This window comes from Myodes glareolus, chromosome 18 (genome assembly GCF_982192425.1).
Source record: "Myodes glareolus chromosome 18, mMyoGla1.1, whole genome shotgun sequence".
Taxonomy (NCBI): domain Eukaryota; kingdom Metazoa; phylum Chordata; class Mammalia; order Rodentia; family Cricetidae; genus Myodes; species Myodes glareolus.
Window position 1 is genome coordinate 6,634,903 of NC_142043.1, and position 26,591 is coordinate 6,661,493.

Consider the following 26,591-nt stretch of genomic DNA (forward strand, 5'->3'; position numbering starts at 1 on the left):
TGAATCACAATTCTATTATGGTGAGGTTTTTTGTTGATTGGTTGGTTGTAAAGATTGATTTGTATTAATTTCATGTGTTTGAGGTTTTGCTTGTACTGCATATATGATCACTATCGATGTGCCTGGTGCCCACAGAGGTCTGCCAGATCCCTTGGAGCTAAAGTTATACTATGTAGGCACGAAACCAAACCTAAGTCCTCTGCAAGAGCAGCAGCCAGTGCTCCTAACCGGAGCCATCTCTCTAACCCCTCTATTATGTTGTCTTCATGGACTCTGTATAAATCCTTTGTGTGTAATCCATGAAAGGCTTGTATCAACTACTTTAATCATCTAGTTTTAATATTTTATTATCTTTTAGTTTTGTGATTATGCTATAATTACATCATTTCCCCTTTCTCTTTCCTCCCTCCAAACCTTCCCACATACTTCTCCTTGCTCGTTTTCAAATTTATGCCTGTTTTTTCATTAATAATTGCTACATGCATGCATACATACATACGTACTTACATACATTCTTATATACATAAATACAACCTGCTCAGTTTGTATGTTATTACTTGTGTGTATGTTCTGAGGGCTGACCATTTGGTATTGTATCTTTACAAGCAGTTTTATAAGAAATTTAGCTACAATTTATGGCTACTTCAACACCTAACCTAATATGAAGAACTCACTTGCCCCCAAAAGAGGAAGCAATATCGGAATTTAGCTATAGCTGGAAGATAACAACTACTAAACCCCTAAAGAGATGATTGGTCGAGATATATGAAAGATGAAGCTTTGGGTACCCTTGGTAAGCCACTTCACTTCGTAGTGTCTCAGCCACCTCATCTGCAAATCAAGCAATGTCTATCACTCAGTTTTGGGGCTACATTCTGAGGAGTGCAGAATACTTCTGTTCTCTACATGGTACTGAATTTAGACTAAGATGGCTATGAGGTCTTTTAGTGACTAAGTCTTACAGTGCCATAGTTAAATATTGGTCCATAGCTGACTGAAATATCATTGTGCAGCACATAGGTGTGCCTGGTTCTCTGAGGGAAAGAATTCACCTGTGCTCTGTCACAGCTGTGGTCTGCAGTGTCAACAGGGTGGGACTTACTAGGAAGACAGTGTGTCTGCAACTGCTCACCTCGGCACCTCCTAAAATTCCTCTGTAATTAGCAACAAACTTCAAAATAAGAAACCAGGACAGACAACACGAGCAGTAAAGCCTGTTTATCGAGAAGTATATGGCAAAGAGTAACAAACAGTGTAAGAAAGCTGAATCCTCAATCAACAGTAGAAAACCTAAGCAGGCTCTTGCTTTAGGTGTAAATTCACTAGGACCTGAGGCCTTGGCAGTGAAGATGGAAGACAGAGCAAAGCTGTCACTGTTGCCAGTTATGCACATAGAAGAGATTTCATTGCCCCTCGAGCAGAAGACTGGAGCTTTAGTTCTCTGGAAAGTGTAAAATAAGATCACTAGACTGAGAGGCATCAGACACATTCCATATGGGGCTATGCTGTGGGCAGTGGGTGATTATTGTATTAAACACTAAATAGAGGAACTCCATTCCCATCCTCCTCCCCTTGTTTCCCAAAGTATCATCAGCATAGAACATGTGAACACACACACCCCACAAACATTCTTTCCTTAGGAATTCTTCAAAGAAGAAACCAGGTCATGTGACAGTGGGCCTAGCCATCAATAGGGACCATCCAAACAGTGCTTTCTCGTGCCTCTTCAGTTCATAGCTTTCTAGATCAAGACAGCCAAGAATCATGCAATGTGGTGATCAAAGATAAAAAAATAAAAAAGACAACTAAAATAAGAAAAATATTTATGGCAAGACAACTTCAGAAAGTAACATTATGTATACATTCATCTTTCAGTATCCATGAAGAAGTATATCTAGGATCCCCTCCTGGTACTGAAGTCTGTGAATGTCCAAACCGCTAGATAAAATTATATCATGTTTGGATATGCATCTTTTCCCATATAAGTTAAATCATCCCTTAGTAATTTAATTGCTATGTAAAGTGCATACTGTTTAAGAGATAGTAAGCTAAAAGTCTACGTGTCTGAAGAGAAAAGAGGTGGGGTGCTGTGTCCCGCATGTTCAGTACACATACTTTTTAAAAAATATTTTCAAGTGATAGTTGGTATACAGAACCTATAACTATGGAGGGTTGACTGTAATTCTTTCACAGAATAAAAACAAAATATGAAAATATAATATCCAAACTTTACAACTTAATGGAAGAACTGGAAAATAAGGTTGAAGAAATACTTCCCAGAAACCATAATCTAAAACAAGATTGAAGTAGAGAATAAGAAAAAGTTTAACGTGGCTGAATCCAGAAAACATGGGGACAACAAAAGAGGGTGTGACTGTAAATATGTTTCAAAGGGCTAGGTGCTGTCTGGGTGAAATACTTGCCTTGGAATCAGGAGGCCATGAGTTCCATTCCAAAATACATGCTTTAAAAAAGAAACAACAAACAAAAAGAAGACAGTGAAGGTTGGGTAAACCAGTAAAAGACCTCATCTTAAAGACGGAAAAAAATACGTGACACCTGAAAAATGACACTCTACATCATCCTGTGGACTTCACAGACAAACAATTCAAGGTGTTTCCACTATTTAAAACCGGAATCTTGAGATTGAATATCATACATACACAAGTTAAAAAAAAATACACTCATATCCAGCACTGAGAAACTTCACAAGAGAACAAAAGAAATCTTAGGAACTTACAGTGTTGAGTGAAGAAAAAAAAAAAAGGTTTTATCTATAGCAACACCAAAGCCAGACAGCAGACCATTGCCTTCAGTGCTGTGGGATGAATCTACTTCCTATTCAAACACCCAGCTAAACTAATATTATGGTTTAAATCTGAAATGTCCCCTAATGCTGCGGATCTTGAAGGCTTGAAGAAAGGTTATTGCATTGGCAGGGTGCCAACTTTGTCAATGGCTCAATCTATATGTGTTTATACCTGAATGGACTAAAGGAAGTAATGCCAGGTTGTAGGAAATAAATCACTGGGGGCACACCTTTGAAAGATGTATCTTGTCCGCTGTCCCTTTTTTTCTTATTCTCACTGTTCCTGACTGCTAGGATGCATATATATATATTTTATAAATTAAGTTTACTAGCTGTTAATCTAGTCCAAATTATGATGTAACTATTGAGAAAATAGGATGTGTGAACAATATTTACCTAGAGAAGAGAGGAACAAGCTGGCAGTGACCAGTAAAACTAACTCTCATTCTTACATAGTGGGAAATCGGTAGAGAATACTCTCCAGGAAAATGAAAAATTGAGCAACTTAAGCCAGAGGTAAAAGTGAGTGGGGGAGGGGAAAAGCATTCAAAGTTAACTGTTTCTGGGGAGCAGAAAGAAGTTGTGAGAATGGACTTTTCTAACAAACTTGTAGCAGCACTTGACTCTTCAAGAGTTACATATGTGAGCTACATTTAAAATAGTAACCAAAAGTTACAACACAGTAGAATATACTACCATGGTGAATCAGAGCATTTGTCTGTAAGGAAAGTCTGTGTTTGAAGGGCTAGAATATGAACATCATAAACGAGACAAGCATATGGAGACTTGTTTCTTGTGTGTTATATTTGGTAGCATATGGATTGGTCTACAAAATCAGTTTATTACTTCTGAAGGTAATAAAATAACATAAAATTGAGAAGTTGAGAAATAGGCCTAATTCCCCACATTGACATGTTATAAACTGTGAACACCATACATACATTAGATACATAACTATGACCATGTGGGGAATGATTCCAAATTTAGTTTATCCTTGAGGAGATGGAGCTAGTACTCTTCAAAGAGAAGGCTCTGGGTTTCCACTCCATTAGCTTTAGTATTGTGTGCTATAGTCAATGTTCTTTGTCAGTTCTTACCACAATAGTACTTCATATATGTCCTGTGGCCTGTCAGCTAGATAGTTCTGTCCAGTATGTTGAAAGTGTAGGTGTTTGATATGTATTGCCACTGCAAAACCCTACATGTATCTCTTTTGGTACAATGAACTGCAGAGTATACCAGCCAACCCAAGAAATATAAACCTGAATCGTGAGTGAAGAGTGGGATTGTATTGATTAACCTTCTGAGATTTCAGAAGAATACAGTGCACAGTTAGACGTTACATGGGCCCATAACTGGAAATCTTTCTCCCCTGGGAGCTACCCTTCCATAAAAAGCATCACCAGTACCTAAGTCATACTACCTACCATCACTATACCTACTTTTCTTTCATTACTAGCCCAGTTTTATCACAGGGATATTCCATGACCTCCAAAAGCTCAAAATAGGTTTCCTTTAATTTATTACTATCAGTTCCTTATACAAGTAACTGGCATGAATCAAAGCAAAGACAAGCCTTACTTTGGGTCACCATAATTTAAACTATGTAGTATCTTTCAGATTACTAGACTCCATTTAAAGTGATCTGGAACAGAGAAATTGTTATCAATTAGAAAAAGGCTAAATAAGCAGAAGACAAACATACCCAAAGATGAACATGCTGTAGTGACCAGTATAAGTGTGGCGAAATCTGCTTTAATGCTATTTTGAAAAATGCTTCTGAAATTGGTATAGACACTTCATATCCCGAGTATGCACCATTTAAAGCCTTTCCACTGGCTGTCTTTTTAGGACAGGGTGCATTGTATTTGTTTTCGTACTTTTGGTGGGTTTTCAAAAAAGTGGGAGACAAAATTGAGCTAAATCTATAAAGAGGTAACAAGGATTGGCAGATGTTTATTAAAGACCTTATTCTAGGCTCTGAAGTCCAGAGATACTATTCCTAAAGAAAAATAGCAAAAGGGCACCATTATGCTTCTCTATCATTATGCTTTTCACTAAAATGTGAAAGCAGTAAAACATTTTAAAAATTGACTATTTCATGATCAGTAGTGCCTACTGTAGAGCCAGGATGGTGGTGCCTTCCTCCAAGCACTCTGGAGACAGAGGCTAGCCTGCGCTATAGCTACATGGGATGAATCTATATCAAAAAACAAACAAAAATATTACCATAGTTCGAACATTGTTATTTATTTTGAAGAGAATTTTTATTCTCCTTTCCCTAAAGTGTCTAGAAGGCTTACCTCATTAAATTTAGATTTTTAATTAGGTTATTTGTGTTGTTTTTGTTGGTGATGGTCTTGAAGACCAAAATGCAATTTTTTTACTTTAATTTTTGTCTTATTTTGCATAATGATATCCAGTATTTACTAGAAATCTTTTTGTTGGTCATTTGTTTGACTGTTAAATGAGTTTTTGCTTTTTTTAACACTAGTCTACAATTGTCATTTTTTCTAAAAATGCTTAGGTAAAAGACAGAGAAAATAGTAAAAAGAAAATCCTAAAACTGATGTGTCAGCCAGTAGTAATTTTTAAAATCTTTAGGAATTGCAAGGTGTTTTGTCGTGTTGTGTGGTGATTACATACCAATCTCCAAAGATCTAAATGTATCCATGGCTCAGGGCCCTGTACAAACCACATGAACCGAAAATGTCTGCACTACACAGTGGTTAGAAACCCCTCATCCTGTGTGCACTTGGTGATCTTACAGAATTTGACTTTTCCAGCAGTTGGTCATGGCAGTGCTGCCAGGCACAGGAAAACAGAATAAAGGAAGACTCTTAATAACCTCTAGAACTAGGGCCAGTTTGAACACTGTCTAATCTATTGCAGACTGTAATCTAGAATTGGAATTATGAACATTTTATCTGTACAAGGAATGTAAAAACTGTCTGTTGTGGATATTTGTAGTAAATGGGGAGTAATAATTATAAAAAGTTATCTCATCAACACAAGAGGCATTAGATGCTTAACTGCTGTGTTAGCATCCAGGACTGTCTCAGGGTACATACTTGGGAGTTCCCAGCAGGCATCCTTTCTCCTCCTGTTGGCCAAAATTAAATTCTTCAGTTACCCCTAACCAGTCACTGTTAAGATGGATGTTTAACATAGAGAACTGTAACTGTGTGACCAGACTGTAAGGGGGCAGTAGTCTGAGTATGATGGGCAGCCAGGAACTTGGTGAAAAACTTCTGCCAGAATGGCTTACCTTGTCCTTCATGAAAGCATTTAAATTTGAAAAAGAAGCTTTGCTTTAGGGGTCAGTCAGCTTTTAGGGGTCCATTTCCAGGTTTTGAATTAGGTCAGTGAATTAGAAGAGAAAGTGAGCAAAGCAGCTTTCCTGAAACGCCCGTACTTTCCTATTTAATGTAGTTTATTGGCATAAGTAGATTCAAATTAATTTAGAGGCCATGACTGCTTTTTAGCTTTTTAAAAGCCTTACTAGGAATTTTAATCTTATGTCAAGATAATTTGGGAATTTGTAGCATGGCATTCAATTAGTTGTTTGAACTTAGTTCAGAGTCTCTGCTATGTCTGAGAGTCTGCCAGTCAGTTGTTGTCTGAGAGAGCAAACTTAGATGCTTGCGCATAAATTCCTCTCTGTCTTCAGTCTCACCTCATTCGTGTAATTCCAGCACAGACGTGGGGTGGCAGCGGAGCATCGTCACAAGCTGTCTCCACAGTGCAGCATGCTATTTTAATTTTGCTTTTATAAGTGGGATTTAAGGTTTGCTTTTTAACTTCATAATGCCTCAATAAATTTATTTAATACCAGCACACACACACATACACACTCACACAGTGAACACAGAATTACAGGAAATGGATTGCACCCTTAGGCACGATCATCCTCTTGCTAGGCCTTCTTCCTCCATAATTTATCTTCTTCTTCATCATCTCTGTAAGATATAAAGATACCAGGTTGTGCCCACAAGGAATCCTGCCAAGGAGGCATACACATTGGCTTTGGGAGAGCTCAAATCAAACAATTTGATGTGTTGGCAGCTGGCCAGGGAGTCTATGGGTTTGAACTATGCTAAATTAAATGTGTTGTTGAAAGCATCTGCTTCTTTTCAATGGCCTTTCTGGAAACTGAATGTTTATGTGTTCTTTCAAACTGCACTGCCTTAGAGGGACAGTTACTTGTTCCCTTAATGTACATGTGCATGATATAGGAGGAAAAGGAAATTTTCAGCTACCCTGTGCAAAAGAAAGTCAGTCAAGGCCAAAAGTCATAGCGTGGAGGCTGTAAGCCATCTCCCTCTTTTCCCTTAGTATCTGTGATTAAAAATTAAAAAAAAAAAACAAAACCTGTCCCTGCAGCTCATCTTTTATGTTTTAAAAACACCCACATTAACTTTGCCAGGAAGTTACATTAATGTACAGAGATTTCACTCAAAAAGAACGAAATCCCTGCTCCATTAGAGCAGCTCCAGGCCTCTCAAACACAAGGGCAGGTGGAGAAGGAGCTGAATTTCTGTGCCCAGAGACTCAGTTCAAATGTCTCCTCTTCTGCTGAGCTCTGTTGCCCCTCCTCTTACCTTTCCAAAGCCTCATGATCCCCATGTCAGAAATTCATACACTCACAAGTGTCACAGAAGCACAGCAGAAAGGGCAGTGGCAGCCCATGCTCTGCATGATAAGCTACAATGCCAGCATACCCTGGGCACTACATTGGCCTGAGGGAGACTCTTTTCCTCCGAGCAAGGTAGTACTTCACACCCCTTATACTAAAAGAGATGGCATTTCTCTCTCTTCCTCCATCCCTGAACCCAGGACTAGACTCTGTTTCTTGCCTTTCACATTGTTTACCCATAGTTTCACCTTTAATATTCTTACTAGTTAGTCTACTTTTAAATTTCTGATTTTTCTGATTTTTCTTTTTGAATGAACTCATAATAATGGCCTGATCTCAATAAATAAACTATATTCAGCCTCACTTGTCCTCGCACAGAACAAGCCTCCCAGACCAGCACCTGAGGTCACCCGGGTCACTGCTCTGACCTCTTAATCTTTATACCTTTCTGTCCTTGAAGGCCCCTCAGAAAGGACAGTGCTCTTAATATTTATCTAAAGCCTTCCTTGTTTCCCTTACCAAGTAAAGAACTTGTAAATTGTGCCATTAACATGCTCATGTAGCACATGTACACCCACTACCACCAAGTCTAAAGAGTAAAGGAGGCCTCATACAGTGAGAGATACTGACAAATCCTTACCTTCACATTGTGATGAGTTGATTCTGGGCAATCTTTTGGGTTTTAAGCATATTTGTATGCTGTATGTGCAGTTCTTATTCAAACATCATGATTTAAAAATGTATGGTCTTTGAAAATAGTGAGGTATTTTTAATTAAATTGTAAAAAATAAGAATGAAGTCAACATGGTACCTGATGTTGATGTTAACATTTATATAAAGCCTAACTTCAACCATGGATGTTAATCCAAGTTTACCAGTATCTGCCGTTGAAGCTGTTAGCATCTTCTTTCCTATAGCCCATGCTCTTGTCAAACTAGATATCTTCCTGCCCCAGCCTCCTGAGTGTTGGGATCACAGGGCTGTGCCGTATGTGGCTGTTGACATTCTTGATGAAGGTCTGAATTAGATTTCTACCTGAGGGCATTGCCTGTTGTATTAGTTCTCTTGCTGTGATAGACACCATGACTAAGGCAGTTTACAGAAAGAATGGTCTATTGGGGCTAAGAGTCTGTCATTGCGTCAGGAAGATGTAACAACAGAAGGCAGGCTTGGCAGAAGGAAGCTGGAAGCTCACATCTTGAACCTCAAGCACAAAGCAGAAAAGGCAAACTCTAAGTAGAGAGAGGCCTTAAGCTCTCAAAGCCTGCCTGTGATGGCATACTTCCTTCAGTAATGCCAGACTGCCACAGACAGCACCATCAACTGGGAGTCAAGTGTTGAAATGCCCAAGACTGGGGACATTCTCAGTCACACTATCACATGCAGGACCCCGAGCTCCTTTCAGAAGGAGATAAGACAGACACACCAGCTTTTTTTCTCAATTAAATGAGCACATCTAATGCTTTGACTTACAGTTAAGATTAAAACTTCTAAAGGGGTCTAGTTAGAAAGCATGTAAATGCTGAACCTTGCATTTTTCCAATGATACTGTTGTTATTTAGGATGCTGTAAGCCACACAGGATAGAAGTTATGGCCTGTGATTGTAGTGACTATAGTGGGCAAGAGTTGCACGTGAGACTAAAGGAATTTGTATTCATTGGGTCCACATCGCAGCAATCTGGAGTCATTAGAGCAGCACAGGCAGCAGAGGAATGAAATCCTCATCTACAAGCTGATCCCTGGGCGTGGGTAATTATTGTATTTTCTAGTCATGCAGATGTTTGGCTGACATTTAAAACCACTGCTTTAGTGTCTTCAAGGACCCCCTCTCTCTCTGTGCTCTGCCTACGATAGGCCCTGCCTAGGACCACACCAGGTAAAGTCACCATATCCAGAGGAGAAAGACTGACTGTACCTTCCTGGGCATCCTCCTAAGATACTGTCACATCATACAGAATGTCCAACTAAATTTGGTGTAATCCATGAGTACTTTTTTAACAGGCAATATGTAAAATATACTAAAGAAACTTTATTCTTTATCTGAAATTCAATTAGTTGTTCTCTGTTATGGTCAGTGGTTTGACTTAGGTTTTGTTTTATTATTTTATTTTGTTTTGTCAGTTTGTCACACACAAGTTAGAGTAATTTGAGAAGAGGGAACCTCAGCTGAGAAAATGCCCCAACCAGACTGGCCTGTGGGACATTTTCTTATGAATGAGCCACGAGGCTCACTGTGGACTGTGTTGACTCGGGACAAGTGGTCCTGAACGCCATAAGAAATTAGACTGAGTATACCATGAGGAACAAGCCAGTAAGCAGCGTTTCTCCATGGCTTCTGCATCAGTTCCTGTCTCCAGGTTCCTGCCTTGAGTTCGGGCTCTGACTTCCCTCAGTGATAGACTATTCCCTGAAGATATGAGGTGAAATAAAGCCTTTCCTCTCAAGGACTTCTGGTCGTGGTGGTCATCACAACAGAAACCCTTACTAAGACGTGTTCTTACTCCTAAGTACTGTGGTTTGACACAGAGGCAGAGACATTTTCAGAACTACCTAGGATTTTGTGTGCTATTGACCATCTGCTAGGAGAGTCTCTGCCGCTCCCTTCCGTTGTGGAGTGAATGGATCTGGTTCACCTTGAAAGAAGGTATAGACAAAGGGTATCTTGGGAAAACATGCACCTAAAACTTCATTCAGTTCTGCCCTACAATGTCTACACTAAAGACTTCTTGTAAATAGTTGATTTTGCTGAAAAAGTAGATTTGGTTGTGAGAGATATGTCCATTTTCTGATAAACCATAATCTTCAGAGGAGTTGGTGCAGATGGGGCTAATCCATTTCTACAGATCATAGGTGTGAAAAATCATGCATCAAAAATGTCAGGGCTCTGGAAGAAATGAGATTGATTGGGGCCCAACACGAATGATCTTAACTGATAATGTGTGAAATGAAAAGGAATGTATTTAATACTAGCTTGTGGGATACTGTGCAGTGATTGGGCAGAGCTGTAAGTAATCCAAGCCCTAGGTGTCATCCACAGCATGTAGCAAACTGGATAGCTGGCAGACATTGCAGTATATATAGGCAGGCATTCCTATATAATAGGAATAGGAATATATAGGAATTCCTATATATAGGCAATGCATTCCTGGTTTTCAACAACATGCAGTTTGATACCTAGCATTTCTTGAGAATGAAATTATAGAGAGGAACTGTGAAATACAATGTCTCTCGGTTGTTCCTTGATACATAATTATCATTGACAATTCACGGTTTGAAAACAAACATTACAGTACAAGTAACTATACTGAGTCCCATTTGCCTTCTGAATTTGGCATGTTACAAGAGAAAGACTATAGAAAGATACGCTGTGCAGTGTTGTTGTTCTTCAGGAACAATAACCTCATACTAAACAGAGCATTCAAGTGTTCAAAGTATTCCATGACACAAGTTTGCTTACTGCTTACATCTTAGTCCCAGTTTCTAACTCCCCATCAGAGCTCTTCAGGGTTAGGAATGGCCTGTCAGGCTCTGATGATCTTTCTCTGGCAACCTTGCTATCAGTCCTTCATCAACCTTTCTGCTGCCTCTCAGGTATGTACAACTCTTTCATTCTCTTAAGTAAAGTATGTTGTCTTATACATTTTTGCTGTTTTCAGCTCCTGTCTTTTTTCCACATGGCCACAAAACTCACAATTCTTTCTGGTCTCTATTCAAATACATGATGTACACAGATCTTTACTTATTCGATTCTGGAAGTGTTTAACTCTTAAAGTAGAAAGTCTACCCCTTCCCAGACCTGCAGAAACAGTGGAAGGTGCAGGTTATCATGCTTGATTCGTGGGTGCTGATTCAGAATTCAGGGTGGTGGTCTCCATACATTTATTTGGAAGGTCTCACAGGCTCTGTTCCCTCTGACTCTCCTCTTTATCAGGTGTTGTTTCTGGCACTCAGAAAATTTAGGAATAAATTCTTACTCTTAAAGATTTTGTGTACTGTGCAAGTACTCAGTGTAGCAGGAATCACTCTGGTATCTTCCTCAACCAATGGTGTTTACCAGCAAATTTTCAAAGTTAATAGAAATTGGCTGGTGTTGCTGAGAAATAGGGCTCCTATAAGTCAGTGCAGTAGGCATATGGCTGACACAGAGCGTTCCCCCCTTGCTTTTGTTTTTGTTTTGTTTTTCTAAAAGCTTCATAGCTGGTATTGTTTACATTAACAAGAGAATATCACAGTAGTTCTAATGCTTAGTTCCCTCTACCATTTGTAACTTAAAGTACTTCTCATTCCACTCTTGATCTTCAACTTGGATTCAGTTCAGGTAAAAAAAAAAAAAGACTTCTGTTTGCCCTTGTGGGAGTCATTTAGCTTTGAGAATGGGGATACATGTCTAGTGTTTTGTCCTCACATGGCCAATTATTTTTACCACAACAAAACAAACAAAAACAAAAGCAGCATTGGCCAAGGTCTTTCTGTCTGGGTTAGCCATTGTGTAGGCTTCTACTTTTGGTGCCAGGAAAGAGCTCACCGATGATCTTGTCCAGCCAACAGTACTATGAAAAATGAAAAGTCCCTGGTACAGGCTGGGTGGTTTCATCAGTTGATATGATCACATGCAAGTGGCAGGTAGAAAAACCCTCATTATCAGAGTACCATCTGTGCTCATTGACTTGGTGCAGAGGGAACATATTGGGGTTACAAAAGATTGTTCATGCTGCCTGATTATAAGAATACACCATGAGGGTGACAGCCTGAAAGTGTACACGTTTGGGGGGGGGGGGAGGCGTCTTTTAACAGTGTCATTTAGACTCTATATACAGACCTTTCTAGAAGAGAACACTTTCCCAGGTCCAAAGTTCTCTAACAACGCTTTGATACCTCTTGAATCCAGAGCTAGGAGCTTACTGAAATGGTCTATGTAAAGGGAGTTGCAGGCTTCGCAGATGGTGACGGTGGTGACTGCAAGAGAGGCTGTAACCATCCTGCTTCACCTGAGTAACGCTTGTCAGGAAGGCTGTAGTCCTTGTCCAGTTTGTGCTAGCATTATAAACTTACTTAGAATTTATAACACATGGCCTGGTTTTCTAGTACTTATTCTTGTCTTTTCTGTTTATTCTCTTACTTTTCATAAGCAACTTCTAGAAGGGCAACAACCTAAAAATAGCTCACAAAATGGGAAGGGTAATAGGCATAAAATTATGTTTCTAAAAGTTTGAATTTATTAGTAGGCCTGAGAAGATGCCTCACTAGATAAAGTGCTCGCTGTGCAGGTGCAGGGTCAGGGTTTGGGCTGCAGCAGCCGTGTAGGAGCCACGCATGGGGATGCCCAGGATTGGGAGCATAGACACGGGAGGGTCCCTGAGGCTCACACCCAGTCTGGTCAACCTGAAGATCATAAAAGGAAAGCAGCCAGTCACTAGAGAGCCCTTTTACCTCTCCCAACTCTTCACACTGACAGGGCAAGATGCTGTCTCTGTGAATCCTCAGACTCCACACTCCACTGAATTCCTGTCTTTTTCCCATTATATTCCTCTCTCCACCCAGCTATATCGCCCCTGTCTCCACCTCCCTAGTGCTGGAATTAAAGTCATATGAACCCAACTGCTGCAATCACCTTTGTGTGAGCTCTGTTTCTCTTTTAGACAGATTTAATCTAGCCCAAGGTGGCCTTGAACTCACAGAGATCTGTCTGCCTCTCTCTCCCAAATCCGGGGATTAAAGGTGTGTGCCGCCACTCCCTAGCCTGTATAGCTGATAGTATGACTGCTTTGCTCTCTGATCTTCAGGCAAACTTTATTTATTAAAACATAAATAATATACTGAATAGAATGATAAAGCTACTCTGCACAGAGTTAATGCAGAAGGGCTGGGAAGCTGTCTTAGGAGCTGTTGCCCTGTTTATTTCCCCACTGCCTCCTACTTCGTATTGAGAAGATTTCTTTTAGATTGTTACCAAATGTGCGTGTGACCCAGAAACCTTCTCTTAAAGCTGCCTTAAAGCAGGGAGATAGGAGAATAGTTTATGGCCTTTCCAGGAGGATTGAAAACTTTATTCAGAAGGAAATGTGAGGGCCTAACACTGGCACTAATGCTGTCCAAATTGTGGCCCAATGTCTAGCCATAACGTTCCCTGGGATTTAGTTAGAAATACAGACTTCCAGGCCTAGGTCATAACTACAAAAATACACTACATTTTAACAAGACCAAGGTGACATTTTGTTCATATTAGAAAACGACAAAGGAGGCTAGAGAGTTGGATCAGTGATTTTAAGTGCATATTGCTCTTACAGTGTGCCCAGGTTAGTTCCCACCACCTACATGATTGTTTACAACCATTTCTGACTCCAGTTCCAGGGGATCTGGCACCCTCATGTGACATCCACAGACACCAGGCATGCATGTGATATATATAAATATATGCAGTGCAGGCAAAGCAATCATACAGATAAGTAATTATTTTTAAATAGATTGAAAAGAATGTCTAAAATTAATTGAATACCAAATCAGAAATGCACTTCACCATGCATATAATTCCATCCCCCAATAGGATATACAAATTATTATTACCATTTTATAGTCAGGCTCAAAGAGTTGCTGACTAATTAAAGACACAAAGATGTATGTGGCTGGCCTCTTATATACTAACACTATAGCTGTAGTTCATATTTCAGTTTGTTCTCCAGTACAGTTGCTGAACTGCTTCATATACCCATATCCTTTAGACCCCTTAATTTAATGCAGTGTGTAATGTAGTCATTGTGTTCCTTTTCTCTTTTTCCTGATGGTAGTTTACTCACACTGTGTGTGTGTGTGTGTGTGTGTGTGTGTGTGTGTGTGTGTGTGTGTTACCCTTTGTGTACCACAGCTTCCTCAGAGCATCTGCAGCCTTCCTCCACCTCATCAAGACTTTCCATTTCCTGTGCTTCCCGCTTCTTGCTCACCCATCTGTTCAAGCAAGACTAGGCGTCTTTCCTGTCTTCTGGCAGCTATTCTTGGCTGGTTCCTGCTGCTGCTGTCAGTGTTGGCTCCCTCGTCTGCTTGTCTTGTGATCTGAGGACACTCTTAGAAGCTGAACAGAACTCCACCTCAGGGCCCCTCCTGTCCCACTTTGCCTCAAGACTGACAGAAAGCTCCTGTGTGAATGAGCTTTAGCACAGTCAGTTAGGAACAGTGGGTGTGGCAACCTGCATGTCAGACCCCAGTCCTAATATAGCACTGGGAAGAATAGAAGAGAAGGCTCCCTGCCCATTGTAACTCCCACTCTTCTCGGTGCTCTGACTTCACTTCATTATTGGTTCCTTTGCTCACCTGACACTCTCCTGCACACACACACACACACACACACACACACACACACACACACGCGCACGCGCGCGCGCGCATGCATGTACCTTGTGACTGGACCCTTGCTTCCTGAAACATGCTTTTCCGTCATTTCTTCTGAGTCCTTCTCTTTGAATATCCTTAGAATGATGTCATCTAGAAAGCTTTCATCCCCACATCTACTACAGATGTCTCCTCTCTGCTGGTCTGTAGAGATCACTTCAGATTCATCCCCAGAACTTTCAGGGTCATCATCTGCTCCTTTCTTGGCCTTAAGAACACACAGACCATGTCTTCCTCTAAACTCAATAGACACCAGGACCCACATCTCACCTGTTACTGCATTTCCCGCAAAACTTAACATAAAGTAAATGAATGTATTTATTAAACAAGGTGATAAAAAAGTGAATAATTAATAAACCACAAAACCTTGCACTGCTGAAATAAATAAGAAATTTAGTAAGCATCTAGAAGTTAGGACTCTGCATGCAGAGATTTCTGTTAAAGGGAGCTCAGATGTTTGCTGGGGAGGACATAGAACATAAGAGTGAGTATGTACCCAAGAAGAAGTCTATTTCTAGCAGATAGAGGCATAAAGAACAAGAAACTAAAGAAATTATGCAAAGGTACTCAGCTAGTAACTGGCAATAATGGGTTTTGAATGCAGGATTGTCTTCTCCAGGATTCCATCATGATCCTACCGTACTCCTTCCTATGTAGGAAGTAGAACATCCATGCCAGGGTAAACACAATAATACTTTCTTTTCAGGATCATTAAGCAGTTTTAATACAAAGTCGGGGTGATCAGGCAAACATTTCTTTTTTAATTACAAAGGGCAGTGTAATGAAAGCAAGTGAGCGATGCTGTCATTCTGGAGTGTGTTGCTGACTGAAGGGTACACAGCACTAGACACTAAGATAGACATTTAAAGGAGGTTCTGGCAGTTTTAGAATTGCAATTATATAATATGATGAAGAATAAATGGAAGCCTCCCTTTGTTTCCACGTGATCCCATTTCTATTTATAAACCCTGAGTGATAGCTGGAGGATTTAAGAATGTTTTTCAGATTCTGAAGCCTCAATAGGGATGGCAAACTGCGCTTCAGACTACCAAATATAAGAGGTTCTTGGTCCTTTGCACCTGCTTCAACCAGAGCCGACCTCTTTGATCTCATTAAGCTTTCCCTGGAAAGTGAAAGTTTGAATGAATGAATGTGCACTCTTCCACAGTGTTTGTGTGGAGACAGATTCTGTCTGTATTGATATTCAGTAGGCATGAAAATGAAAACGAAGAAATTTGTGGTTTTTTTATCCTTCTGAATTTGACAGCCAAGTACCAAGGGCAGCCCCATGCAGGTGCAAACCCTGCACTGCCCACAGTCTCTCTCACATAGTAACAGCATCTAACACTGCAGAGCAGCAGACTGTGGAGGAAGTGGTCCTCTGAGCTGCAGACACTTCCCCAGCTGGCCAGTGTCTCAAGCCAGAAGGACATGCCTGTCTCCTCTACACTGTGTCCTCCGAAGCTCTTCCCTCCAGGCTTTCCAAAAGCAAGTCACCAAGTAGAGGAAAGCCCTGTAAATAAGAATGTCTACTGGGGACCAAAGCTCCCAGGGGTGTTTGTGTTTTAACCAGCATGGTTGTCACTCAATTAAAATATTGCCTAGAGTACACAGAGATGGTTTTATGCCGGGAAGCTTCTCTTTTCTGCTGTTTTCTGTATGGCCTGGGCTGTTAGCACCCTGATTACTAGCCACAACCAAACTCTAGTTTTGGTCCAGATCTAGATTCTGGTTGGGTTTGTGTCTGTAACTAAAAGATGACTGAGTGGAGGGGCCAAGATTCCCAGGCAATGTTTCTTGTTTCATTATAAGACTTGTACACTCTACCGTATGATCCACTTGCTTGTTCCAGCTCATTAACACTTGTTAAGTGCCTTGAGAGCAAAGTTTGAGTTTACATCCTCCTGAGGACTGACTTTCCACCAGAGCAGGAGAGGGAGATAGTTTAAGGCCATATGATTTATCAATGATAAGACAGAAATAGTTTCTTGGTGTTGTATGTGAGTTTCTCTCTTAACCACTCTCCCACATTCAGCCATCTCTCAATGCATAAGGAACAAATCCAAAATAGAGCACTAATAGGGCTCCCTTTTCTCTTTGGTGTGTGGGTTGGGAACTTGAACAGTGCTCATTAGGCTGTTTTGCTGCTGCATGTAGTAGTATAACCTGAGTCTTTTGCTTACCTGGCAACAGCTGGGATGGGCTAAAAGACTCCAGAAAAACATTTTAACATGCTCAGGGTCTCAGTTTTTCTCTTGTGGCTTTTACTTCTCCATGAGTCTCTTTGGACGCTCTAGCCTGAACAGCCATCGTGAGGCTCCTTTAAGGAAGGCAGAATTTGCCAGGCTTCTTAAACTTCCCAGCTTGACATAGTTTGACTTTCTCTAGTCTCTGTATCAAGGCTAGTGAGGCCATACAGATGCAAGAGCTAGAAAGGTATTCTTGCAAGCTAAGAAGTGAGGCCACAGCACACACACTAAGAGAGACAGGGTATGTGGTGCCATCTCCACACACTGACTGCAGCTATCACAGAGCAAGACACACACAGCCTCCTTCTTTAATGTCTGTAGTGATCTTACAGAACAGGTTCAGACATGTGATGAGAGAGAAAAGAGGCCTGAGACAGATCATCCTTTTTCACCTTGATGCCCAGTGGAACTGGAGAGGTAGTGTCTTCCATTAGCATCCTTCAATTGAGCTTCTGATGCCATTTGTCCTAGTTTAAGAGCAGGAGGAGCTGTGGAACTTGGTAGGATACATAATGAACATGGGAAGTGCTTGTATAATTCTACAGTAGATATTCCATGGTTCACATTTTGAACACTGCTGTGTCTGACGTTGTGTCAAACATTTCAGTGCATGTTGCTAAGACCTCTTGAGCTTGCAGTTCAAATCAGTGCTTTTCAGTGCTTTCACATGTGTCTTCCAAATGCACTACACCTACAGGAGACCTTTTCAACCATTCATTTCCACCCTACCTACTAGTCAAATTATAATTACTCACTTTAAAAAAGAAAAGAAATGCCTCAGTTGGTTTCTCTTTCCGTTTTGTTAATGGCACAGATGAATTTTATATAAAAAGAAAAGCATCTAAGACTGGAAAATCCATTTTCTCACCTGTGCCAGCCCTGGTAACACCCTTTCTTTTCTATTCTAGCTATCCTGGCTAAAATAGCCCAAATTATAAAAATTATTCTCTTTCTCTGAGAAAAACTCAAAGAATCTTACATATTTTATTGGGTTTTTGTTGTTGTTGTTGCTTCTTTTGCTTTTAATTTTTGCATCTTTTGAAAGAGAAGCAGAGAGAACATAAAACTGCTGGTGAGTAGGAAGGTGGAAAGGAACCTGAAGAAGCTAGGAGAGGAAAATATGATTTTAAAAATATATTATATGAAATTAAAATATATTTCTGTACTTTTATGCAAAGTTTGTATGTTTACGGTTACCCAGAGCCAGAATTCAAATAGGAATACTTGGGGTTTTTTGAGGGGGTTGTCTCTGTTTTACTGTTTGTCTTGGTGATACTCATAGTGGCCTTGCTTTTATCTGTTTTCCCCCCTTAAGTTTTGTCTATATAAGGAGGCTGGGTGTGGTGGCACAGGCCTTTAATCCTCAAACTTCCTAAGTTTGGGAGAGGCAGGTAGCATTAAGGCCAGACTGACCCACATAGAGAGGTTCTTGATATCCAGGGCTACAAAGTAAGACCACATTTCAAAACAAAACAAACAATGTAGGATCATATGTAGTACTTAGTAGTTTTTTTTTAATCTTTATCTCTCTTTTTTTTTTTTTTAAGGAAGAGGAATTGGAAGCCCAGATTTCCTTCCTCCAAGGACAGCTGAATGACTTAGATGCTATGTGCAAGTACTGTGCCAAGGTCATGGACATGCATCTTGGTAAGTGAGCTATGTTAGCCCTGAAGTAATGACAATCAGATCAGTGACAGTGGTACTACTGTGTACTAGGCACATATTAAGCTCTTGTTACATGAATCTTCTCATTTACTTCTCACAAAAAACACCGTGATAGTACCCACATTGTCCTAATGAAGAAACAAGCACATGAAGTAAAATGTCCCAAGATTACACCACGAGTAAGCAGAGTAGGAATTCAAATCAGTGGAAAACAAATGTATCTTTCACCTTCTGGCTGCCACAGTGTCTTTGTAGAGAGCTGCATCCCTCAGGCCCATAGAATGAGCTTCTGAAATCAGTCTGCTACAGTCACTCACACAATGCTAACACTAATGCTTTCTGTAGTTATAAAACCATACCTGTAGGACCTCAGAACTGGAAATGTCCTAATTAATGTTCTGATTGCATACTAGTCATATATGTGCCACATCTGGAGGTCTCCTGAGATTACTCAATTTGTGAAGGTCCTGGGATTAATAGTCAAATTGGTCTGCTGAAGCATTTTGTATGACTGTAGTAGTTACATGGTACTTGCCGAAGACTCTGTTGTAGATATTATCACTTGTTCTTAGCCCATTTGTAGTGTGCTGCTCTAGGGTCACATGGGAAATCATCAACACAATCAAGTGTCTGTCTGTCTGTCTGTCTGTCTGTCTCTTTCTCTCTCTCTCTCTCTCTCTCACACACACACACACACACACACACACACACACACACACACACACACACACATGCACGCACGCACGCACATCTCTGATGGGAAAACAGGGATGCACCAAGGCCTTCTCCCACCACCAGTCCCTCTGTGTATAACCCATCCTTGGAGTCTGCCCTGGAAATGAACTCTTAACTTCAGAGCCCAGCAAGCTGTCTCTTAGGCCTGTAAGGCTGAGAGTCCTTAACAAGTGACCAATGTAGCTGTCATTTAGATAGCCTAAACCATGTTAACTTCAGGTGAGCATTAACATCTTTCCACTGTCTCAAGATGTGGAAAGACGACAGTGTAAGTGACTGACTGGCATCTATTACCACATGAGGCGACTGGCCGGGCCATGGCCTACTCTAACTTCTCTTTTCAAGTCTCTGTTGGGGAAAAGGTGACAAAGAAACAATGAGAAAAGCTCCTGGTAGATGATTCACAGAGAGGCAGAAGCCTGTCACACCCACAACAGCAGCCTAGCAGTGTGGCTCCTCTCCTTCCAGACCCTTTCTATACTGTTTCTATACAGAAACAGGTCAAAGCCAGTAACCTAGGCCAAAGTAGGCCTGAGACAGCAATCTCCAAAGGAGTGGAGCAAAGCCCAGGAGCACTGAGCAATCTCCAGGAACACGAGTGACCAACAGGGTAACTAGAACCATGGCATTGACTGTACAACAATGAACAACCATCTGTGCTTTGGATTCACTGGCATCTAGAAAATTAATCAACAGAATCTCAGACAGCCACAACCACACCAAGTAGAGGAAACAATGAGTAGAAAAGGTAAGAACACATGCAACACCACAAAGAGCAACACAACACCAGTAAAACCTAAAGACCCTATAACAGCAAGACCTGAACAGCCAAATATAGGTGAAGCAGAAGAAAATGACCTAAAAAAAATTACTTTATGAGAATGTTTGAAACTCTTAGAGAGGAAATGAAAAATTCCCTCAAAGAAATGGAGGAAAAGACAAACAAAAAATTGGAAGACATCAGCTATTTCCTTAAAGTAAACCAAGAAAAAGCAATCAAGCATATGAAAGAAACTATTAAAGACTTGAAACTGAAATAGAGGCAATAAAGAAAACACAAGCCGAGGGAATTATAGAAACAGAAATGAGAAAACGATCAGGAACTACAAACACAAGCATGAACAGCAGAATACAAGAGATGGAAGAGAGAATCTCAAACGCTGAAGATACAATAGAGGAAATACATTCATCATTCAAAAAGCCCATAAAATTTAACAAAAACTTAACCCAAAATATCCAAGAAATATGGGATACCATGAAAAGACCAAACCTAAGAATAATAGGTATAGAAGAAGGAGAAGAAGTTCAACTCAAAATCACAGAAAATGTATTTTACAAAATCATAGACGAAAACCTTCTCAACCTAAAGAAAGATATGTCTATGAAGATACAAGAAGCTTACAGAACACCAAATTAGACTAGATCCAAAAAAAAGTTCCCTCGCCACTTAATAATCAAAACACTAAACATATAGAGCAAAGAAAGAATATTAAGAGCTGCAGAGGGAAAAGGCCAAGTAACATTTAAAGGCAGACCTATCAGAATTGCACCTGACTTCTCATTGGAGACAATGAAAGCCAGAAGGTCCTGGTCAAGCGTTATGCAGACTTTAAGAGACGACAGATGCCAGCCCAGACTACTATACCCAGAAAAACTTTCAGTCACCATAGAAGGACAAAAGAAGATATTCCATAACAAAACCAGATTTAGCTAATACCTAATCACAAACCCAGTCCTACACAAAATACTAGAAAAAAACTTCAACCCAAGGAAGTTGGCTACATCAACAAAAACACAGACAATTGATGATCTCATAGCAGTAATTCCCAAAGATGGGAAAAATGCACAAATTAACATCACTAACAATGAAAACTAAATTAACAGGAGATAGCAATCACTGGTCGTTAATATCTCTTAATATAAACGGACTCAGCTCACCTATAAAAAAGGCACAGGCCAACAGATTGGATACGCAAACAGAATCCATCCTTTTTCTGCATACAAGAAACACATCTCAACCTCAAAGACAGACATTGTCTCTGAGTAAAGGGTTGGAAAAAAAATATTCCAATCAAATGGACCTAAGAAACAAGTGGGTGTAGTTATCCTAACTACAAGACTAACAAGACTGCAAACTAAAATCAATCATAAGAAACAAAAAAAGGACATTTCATATTAGTCACAGGAAAAATCCATCAAGAGGAAACCTCAATACCCCAAATAGAAGGGCACCCTCATATGTAAAAAAAAAAAAAAAAACTTTTAAAGCTTAAATCGTACATTAAACCACACTCACTAATAGTGTGAGACTTCAACGCTCCACTCTCATCAGTGGACAGGTCAGTTAGACAAAAAACAGAGAAATAAGGTAACTAACAGATGTTATGTCTCAAATAAACCTAACAGACATCTATAGAATATTCCATCCAAATACAAAAGAATATACCTTCTTCTCAGTGCCAAAATTAAATAAAGACCAGATAAGCAAATTAAACAGACCTATAATGGCTAAAGAAAAAAAAAAACAGTCATTGAAAGTCTCCCAACCAAAAAAAGCCCAGGACCAGATGGCTTCTGCACAGAATTCTGTAAGATTTTCAAAGAAGAGCTAATATACCAGTACTGCTCAAATTATTCCACACAGTGAAACAGAAGGAACCTTGCCAAACTCTTTTTATGAGACTACAATCACCTTGATACCCAAACCACAGAAAGACATTACTAAAAAGAAGAAGTACAGACCCATCTCACTCATGAACATTGATGCAAAAATACTAAATAACTACTAAATAAAATACTGGCAAACTGCATCCAAGAACAAATCAGAACCATTATCCATGATGATCAAGTCAGCTTCATCCCAGAGATGCAGAGATGGTTCAACATACAAAAATCTGTCAACATAATTCACCATATAAACAAAATGAAAGCTAAAAAACCACATGATCATTTCATTAGATGCCAAAAAAGCTTTTAACAAAATACAACATCCCCTTCGTGATAAAGGTCTTGGAGAGAGCAGGGATACAAGGAACATACCTAAACATAATAAAGGCAGTATACAACAAGCCAACAGCCAACATCAAACTAAATGGAGAGAATCTCCCAGAGATCCCCCTGAAATCAGGAACAAGACAAGGTTGTCCACTCTCTCCATATCTATTTAATATAGTTCTTGAGGTCCTAGCTAGAGCAAGAAGACACCAAAAGGAGATCAAGGTGTACAAATCAGAAAAGAAGAAATCAAACTCTCACTGTTTTCTGATGATATGATAGTTTACATAAGCAATTCCAAAAATTCTACCAAGAAACTTCTACAACTCATAAACACTTTCAGCAATGGAGCAGGATACAAGATTAACTCAAAAAAAATCAGTAGTCCTCCTGTACACAGATGATAAAAAGCCTGGGAAAGAAATCAGAGCAACAACACCCTTCACAAAAGCAATAAATAGCATAAAATATCAGAATAACTCTAACCAAACAAGTGGAAGACTTGTATGACAAGAACTTTAAATCTTTAAAGAGAAAAATGGAAGAAGACACCAGAAAGTGGAAATATCTCCCATGCTCTTGGATAGGTAGAGTTAACATAGTAAAAAATGGCAATCTTACCAAAAGCAATCTACATATTCAATGCAATGCTCATCAAAATCCCAGCAAAATTCTTCACAGACCTCAAAAGAATGGTACTCCACTTCATATGGAAAAGCAAAAATCCCAGGATAGCCAAAAACAATCCTGTACAATAAAAGAACTTCTGGAGGCATCACAATCTCTGACTTCAGACTCTACTACAGAGAGACCAGTATTGAAAACAGCCTGGTATTGGCATAAGAACAGACAGGAGGACCAATGGAACCGAATAGAAGACCCGGATATCAATCCACACATCTTCAAATACTTGATATTTGACAAAGAAGCAAATAATATCAAATGAAAAAAGAAAGCATATTTAACAAGTGGTGCTGGCATAACTGGACATCAACATGTAGAAGAACAAAAATAGGCCCATATCTATCACCATGCACAAAACTCAAGTACATATGGATCAAAGACCTCAACATAAAGCCAGCCACACTAAACCTTATAGGAGAGAAAGTGGGAAGTACACTTGAATCCATTGGCACAGGAGACCACTTCCTAAATATAGCCCCAGACACTGAAAGAAACAATTAATAAATTGGACCTCCTGAAACTAAAAAGCTTCTGTAAAGCAAAGGACACAGACAACAAGATAAAATGGCAGCCTACAGAGTGGGAGAAGATCTTCACTAACCCCACATCAGACAGAGGTCTGATCTCCAAAATATACAAAGAACTCAAGAAACTGGTCATCAAAAGAACAAATAATCCAATAAAAAAAATAGAATACAGACCTAAACAGAACTCTCAACAGAGGAATCTAAAATGGCTGAAAGACACTTATTCATTGCTGGTGGAAGTGCAAGGTGGTACAGCCCCTTTGGATGTCAGTGTGATGATTTCTCAGAAAATTAGGAAACAACCTTCCTCAAGATCCAGTAATACCACTTTTGGGTATATATCCAAAGGATGCTCTACCGTGCCATAAGGGCATGTGCTCAACTATGTTCATAGCAGCATTGTTTGTCATAGCCAGAACCAGGAAACAACCGAAATGTCCCTCAACTGAAGAATGGATAAGGAAAATGTGGTACATTTACTCAATAGAATGGTGCACAGCAGAAAGAAAAAAAAGACATCTTGAATTTTGCAGGAAAAATTGATGGATCTAGAAAACATCGTTTTGAGTGAGGTAACCGAGACACAAAAAAAATTATGACTTGTACTCACTCATAAGTGGTTTTTAAACATAAAACAAAGAAAATCAGCCTACAAATCACAATCCCAGAGAACTTAGACAACAATGAGGACCCTAAGAGATCTCCTGAGTAAATTGGGAGCTTGGGGACCTTAGGAGAGGGTTAAAAGGGAGACGAGAGTCTTGGAGGGGAGCAGAGAAAAATGTAGAGCTCAATAAAAATCAATTTTAAAAGTGCATATGGGCCTGGCAGTGGTTATGCACACCTTTAATTCCAGCACTCAGGAGGCAGAGGCAGGGAGATATCTGTGAGTTCAAGACCAGCCTGGTCTACAGAGCAAGTTCCAGGACAGGCTCCAAAGCTACACAAAAAATCCCTGTCTCAAAAAGAAAGTGCATATGGGACTAGCTTTGTATGACTCTTGTATTTTTTTAAAAAACGTTGTATATTAACAAAAGCCTTTATAGTCCCAAGGGTACTCCCATCGACGATACTCCCACCAAGGGTACTCCACCGAGGGTAACTTCACCGAGGGTAACTCCACCGAGGGTACTCCACCAAGGGTAACTCCACCAAGGGTAACTCCCACCAAGGGTACTCCACCAAGGGTACTCCACCAAGGTTAACTCCCACCGAGGGTACTCCACCAAGGGTACTCCACCAAGGGTAACTCCCACCAAGGGTACTCCACCAAGGGTACTCCACCAAGGGTAACTCCCACCGAGGGTACTCCACTAAGGGTAACTCCCACCGAGGGTACTCCACCAAGGGTACTCCACTAAGGGTACTCCCACCAAGGGTAACTCCCACCAAGGGTACTCCACCGAGGGTAACTCCCATTGAGGGTAACTCCCCACCGAGGGTACTCCTACTAAGGGCACTCCATGTGGTCACTATATATGTGTTTTCTGTATCTTTGCTACTTCAGTCAGTGATCTTTTTATTATTTGGACTTTAGTTTTGAGCAAAGAAATGCTTGAGAGAAAGATTTATCAACACTTGGGGAGAAAAAAATTTTAGGAAATTTCCCTAATACTATCTGCTGTACACAGCAGCTTGTGAAGCAGTTTGCCTGAAGTCTCACGTGTCCAAGCAACCTCTGCTCTGATGTTGGTCTTTGAATTAGTGCGAACAGAGCATTCCTCAAAGCATAGGAGAGAAAAATACTTTCATTAAAATGGAAAGAAAAGCATACACTAGCTGTGAACGTTCAGTTAATGCTAGCATAGATTTATGTGTACATTTCACTCTCAGACAGAATCCTTTCATGTAGCTCTTGACTTACTCCCCATTTAAATCGCATGGTTGCATTTTTAAAGATGGGATTGAAGGATGCAGGGAAGAACTGCCTTCCCCAGGACCATACATTTCAGCATCTATACTGAATAGCAGCAGTTGCTTCTGGTTATTTTAATTCCTCTAGTGTTCTTTACATGTGACAGTGTTTGTGATCTCTAATCAGGAAGACTGAAGTGTCCGTTAGTAAGAGACTGACTGTTTTATAGCAGTACAGTCTGCAAAGATTAAAATGTTTTTATTAACATGCATTAAGTTTAAAAAGCGGGGACAGAATGTATTTGATATGATAAAACCATTCATAGAAATTGCTTTGCTAAAAAAATAGATTATAAGTGGACTTTCCAAGGTACCTAATCTGTGTACTTGAAATTAGAGGCAGTTGCTGAAAATGTGTAGACAGCTTAAGTGTGGGCTACACTTGGAGGTCAGCCTGTATACAGAGCAGGCAAGAGGCACTGGCGAGCGTGGTAGGGGTACCTGAGAAATGAGAGCCTGCCAGGCTATGTGTGGTGAGAGTGGTAGGGGTGGTACCTGAGAAGTGAGAAGCTGCCAGGCTATGTGTGGCCACAGTAAAATGAGACAAGATTAGTAGTCTTTCCAGTTTGTTGTCAAAATTGATTTTTAAACTATAACGTGACTCAAATAAGATTCCACAGGGATCATTTCCTCTTTCCCTTCTGTGACTCAGGAAGCCAGGCTCATAGCACTTAGTTTTGACTTATTCTGGACCCACAACTTACAAGTTGAAGACCTGGGTGTAGGGTAAAAGGGACAACTGGAACAAGAAACTAACCGATCATTGAGCACCCTGACTCTGAGCCCAGAGCCAGTGAGACCTGACCTGGATCTGAAACCTGAGACAGGGAAAGAAACATCTTTACCCCTGAACCCAGGGCCAAATGCTGTAACTCTGAAACCAGTGCCAAAGAAACATACTTTGTCCCTAGAATCAGAGCAACTGACAGAAATATGCCCTGGTCCTAAGATTAGAGTCCAAAAAAAAGGCTGAAAAATACCAGTAAAAAAAAAA

The 26,591-nt window shown here is 40.2% G+C and overlaps 1 protein-coding gene across 1 annotated transcript in view; it reads left to right on the forward strand.

Annotated features, from left to right (window-relative positions):
• The window catches only part of Tbc1d5 (TBC1 domain family member 5), a 438,360-nt gene that overhangs the window by 388,414 nt on the left and 23,355 nt on the right, over positions 1 to 26,591 (forward strand). Inside the window, exon 20 of the mRNA XM_087897893.1 lies at positions 18,626 to 18,725. Coding sequence (XP_087754019.1) covers positions 18,626 to 18,725 — 100 coding nt within the window. The remainder of the gene's footprint in view (positions 1 to 18,625; positions 18,726 to 26,591) is intronic.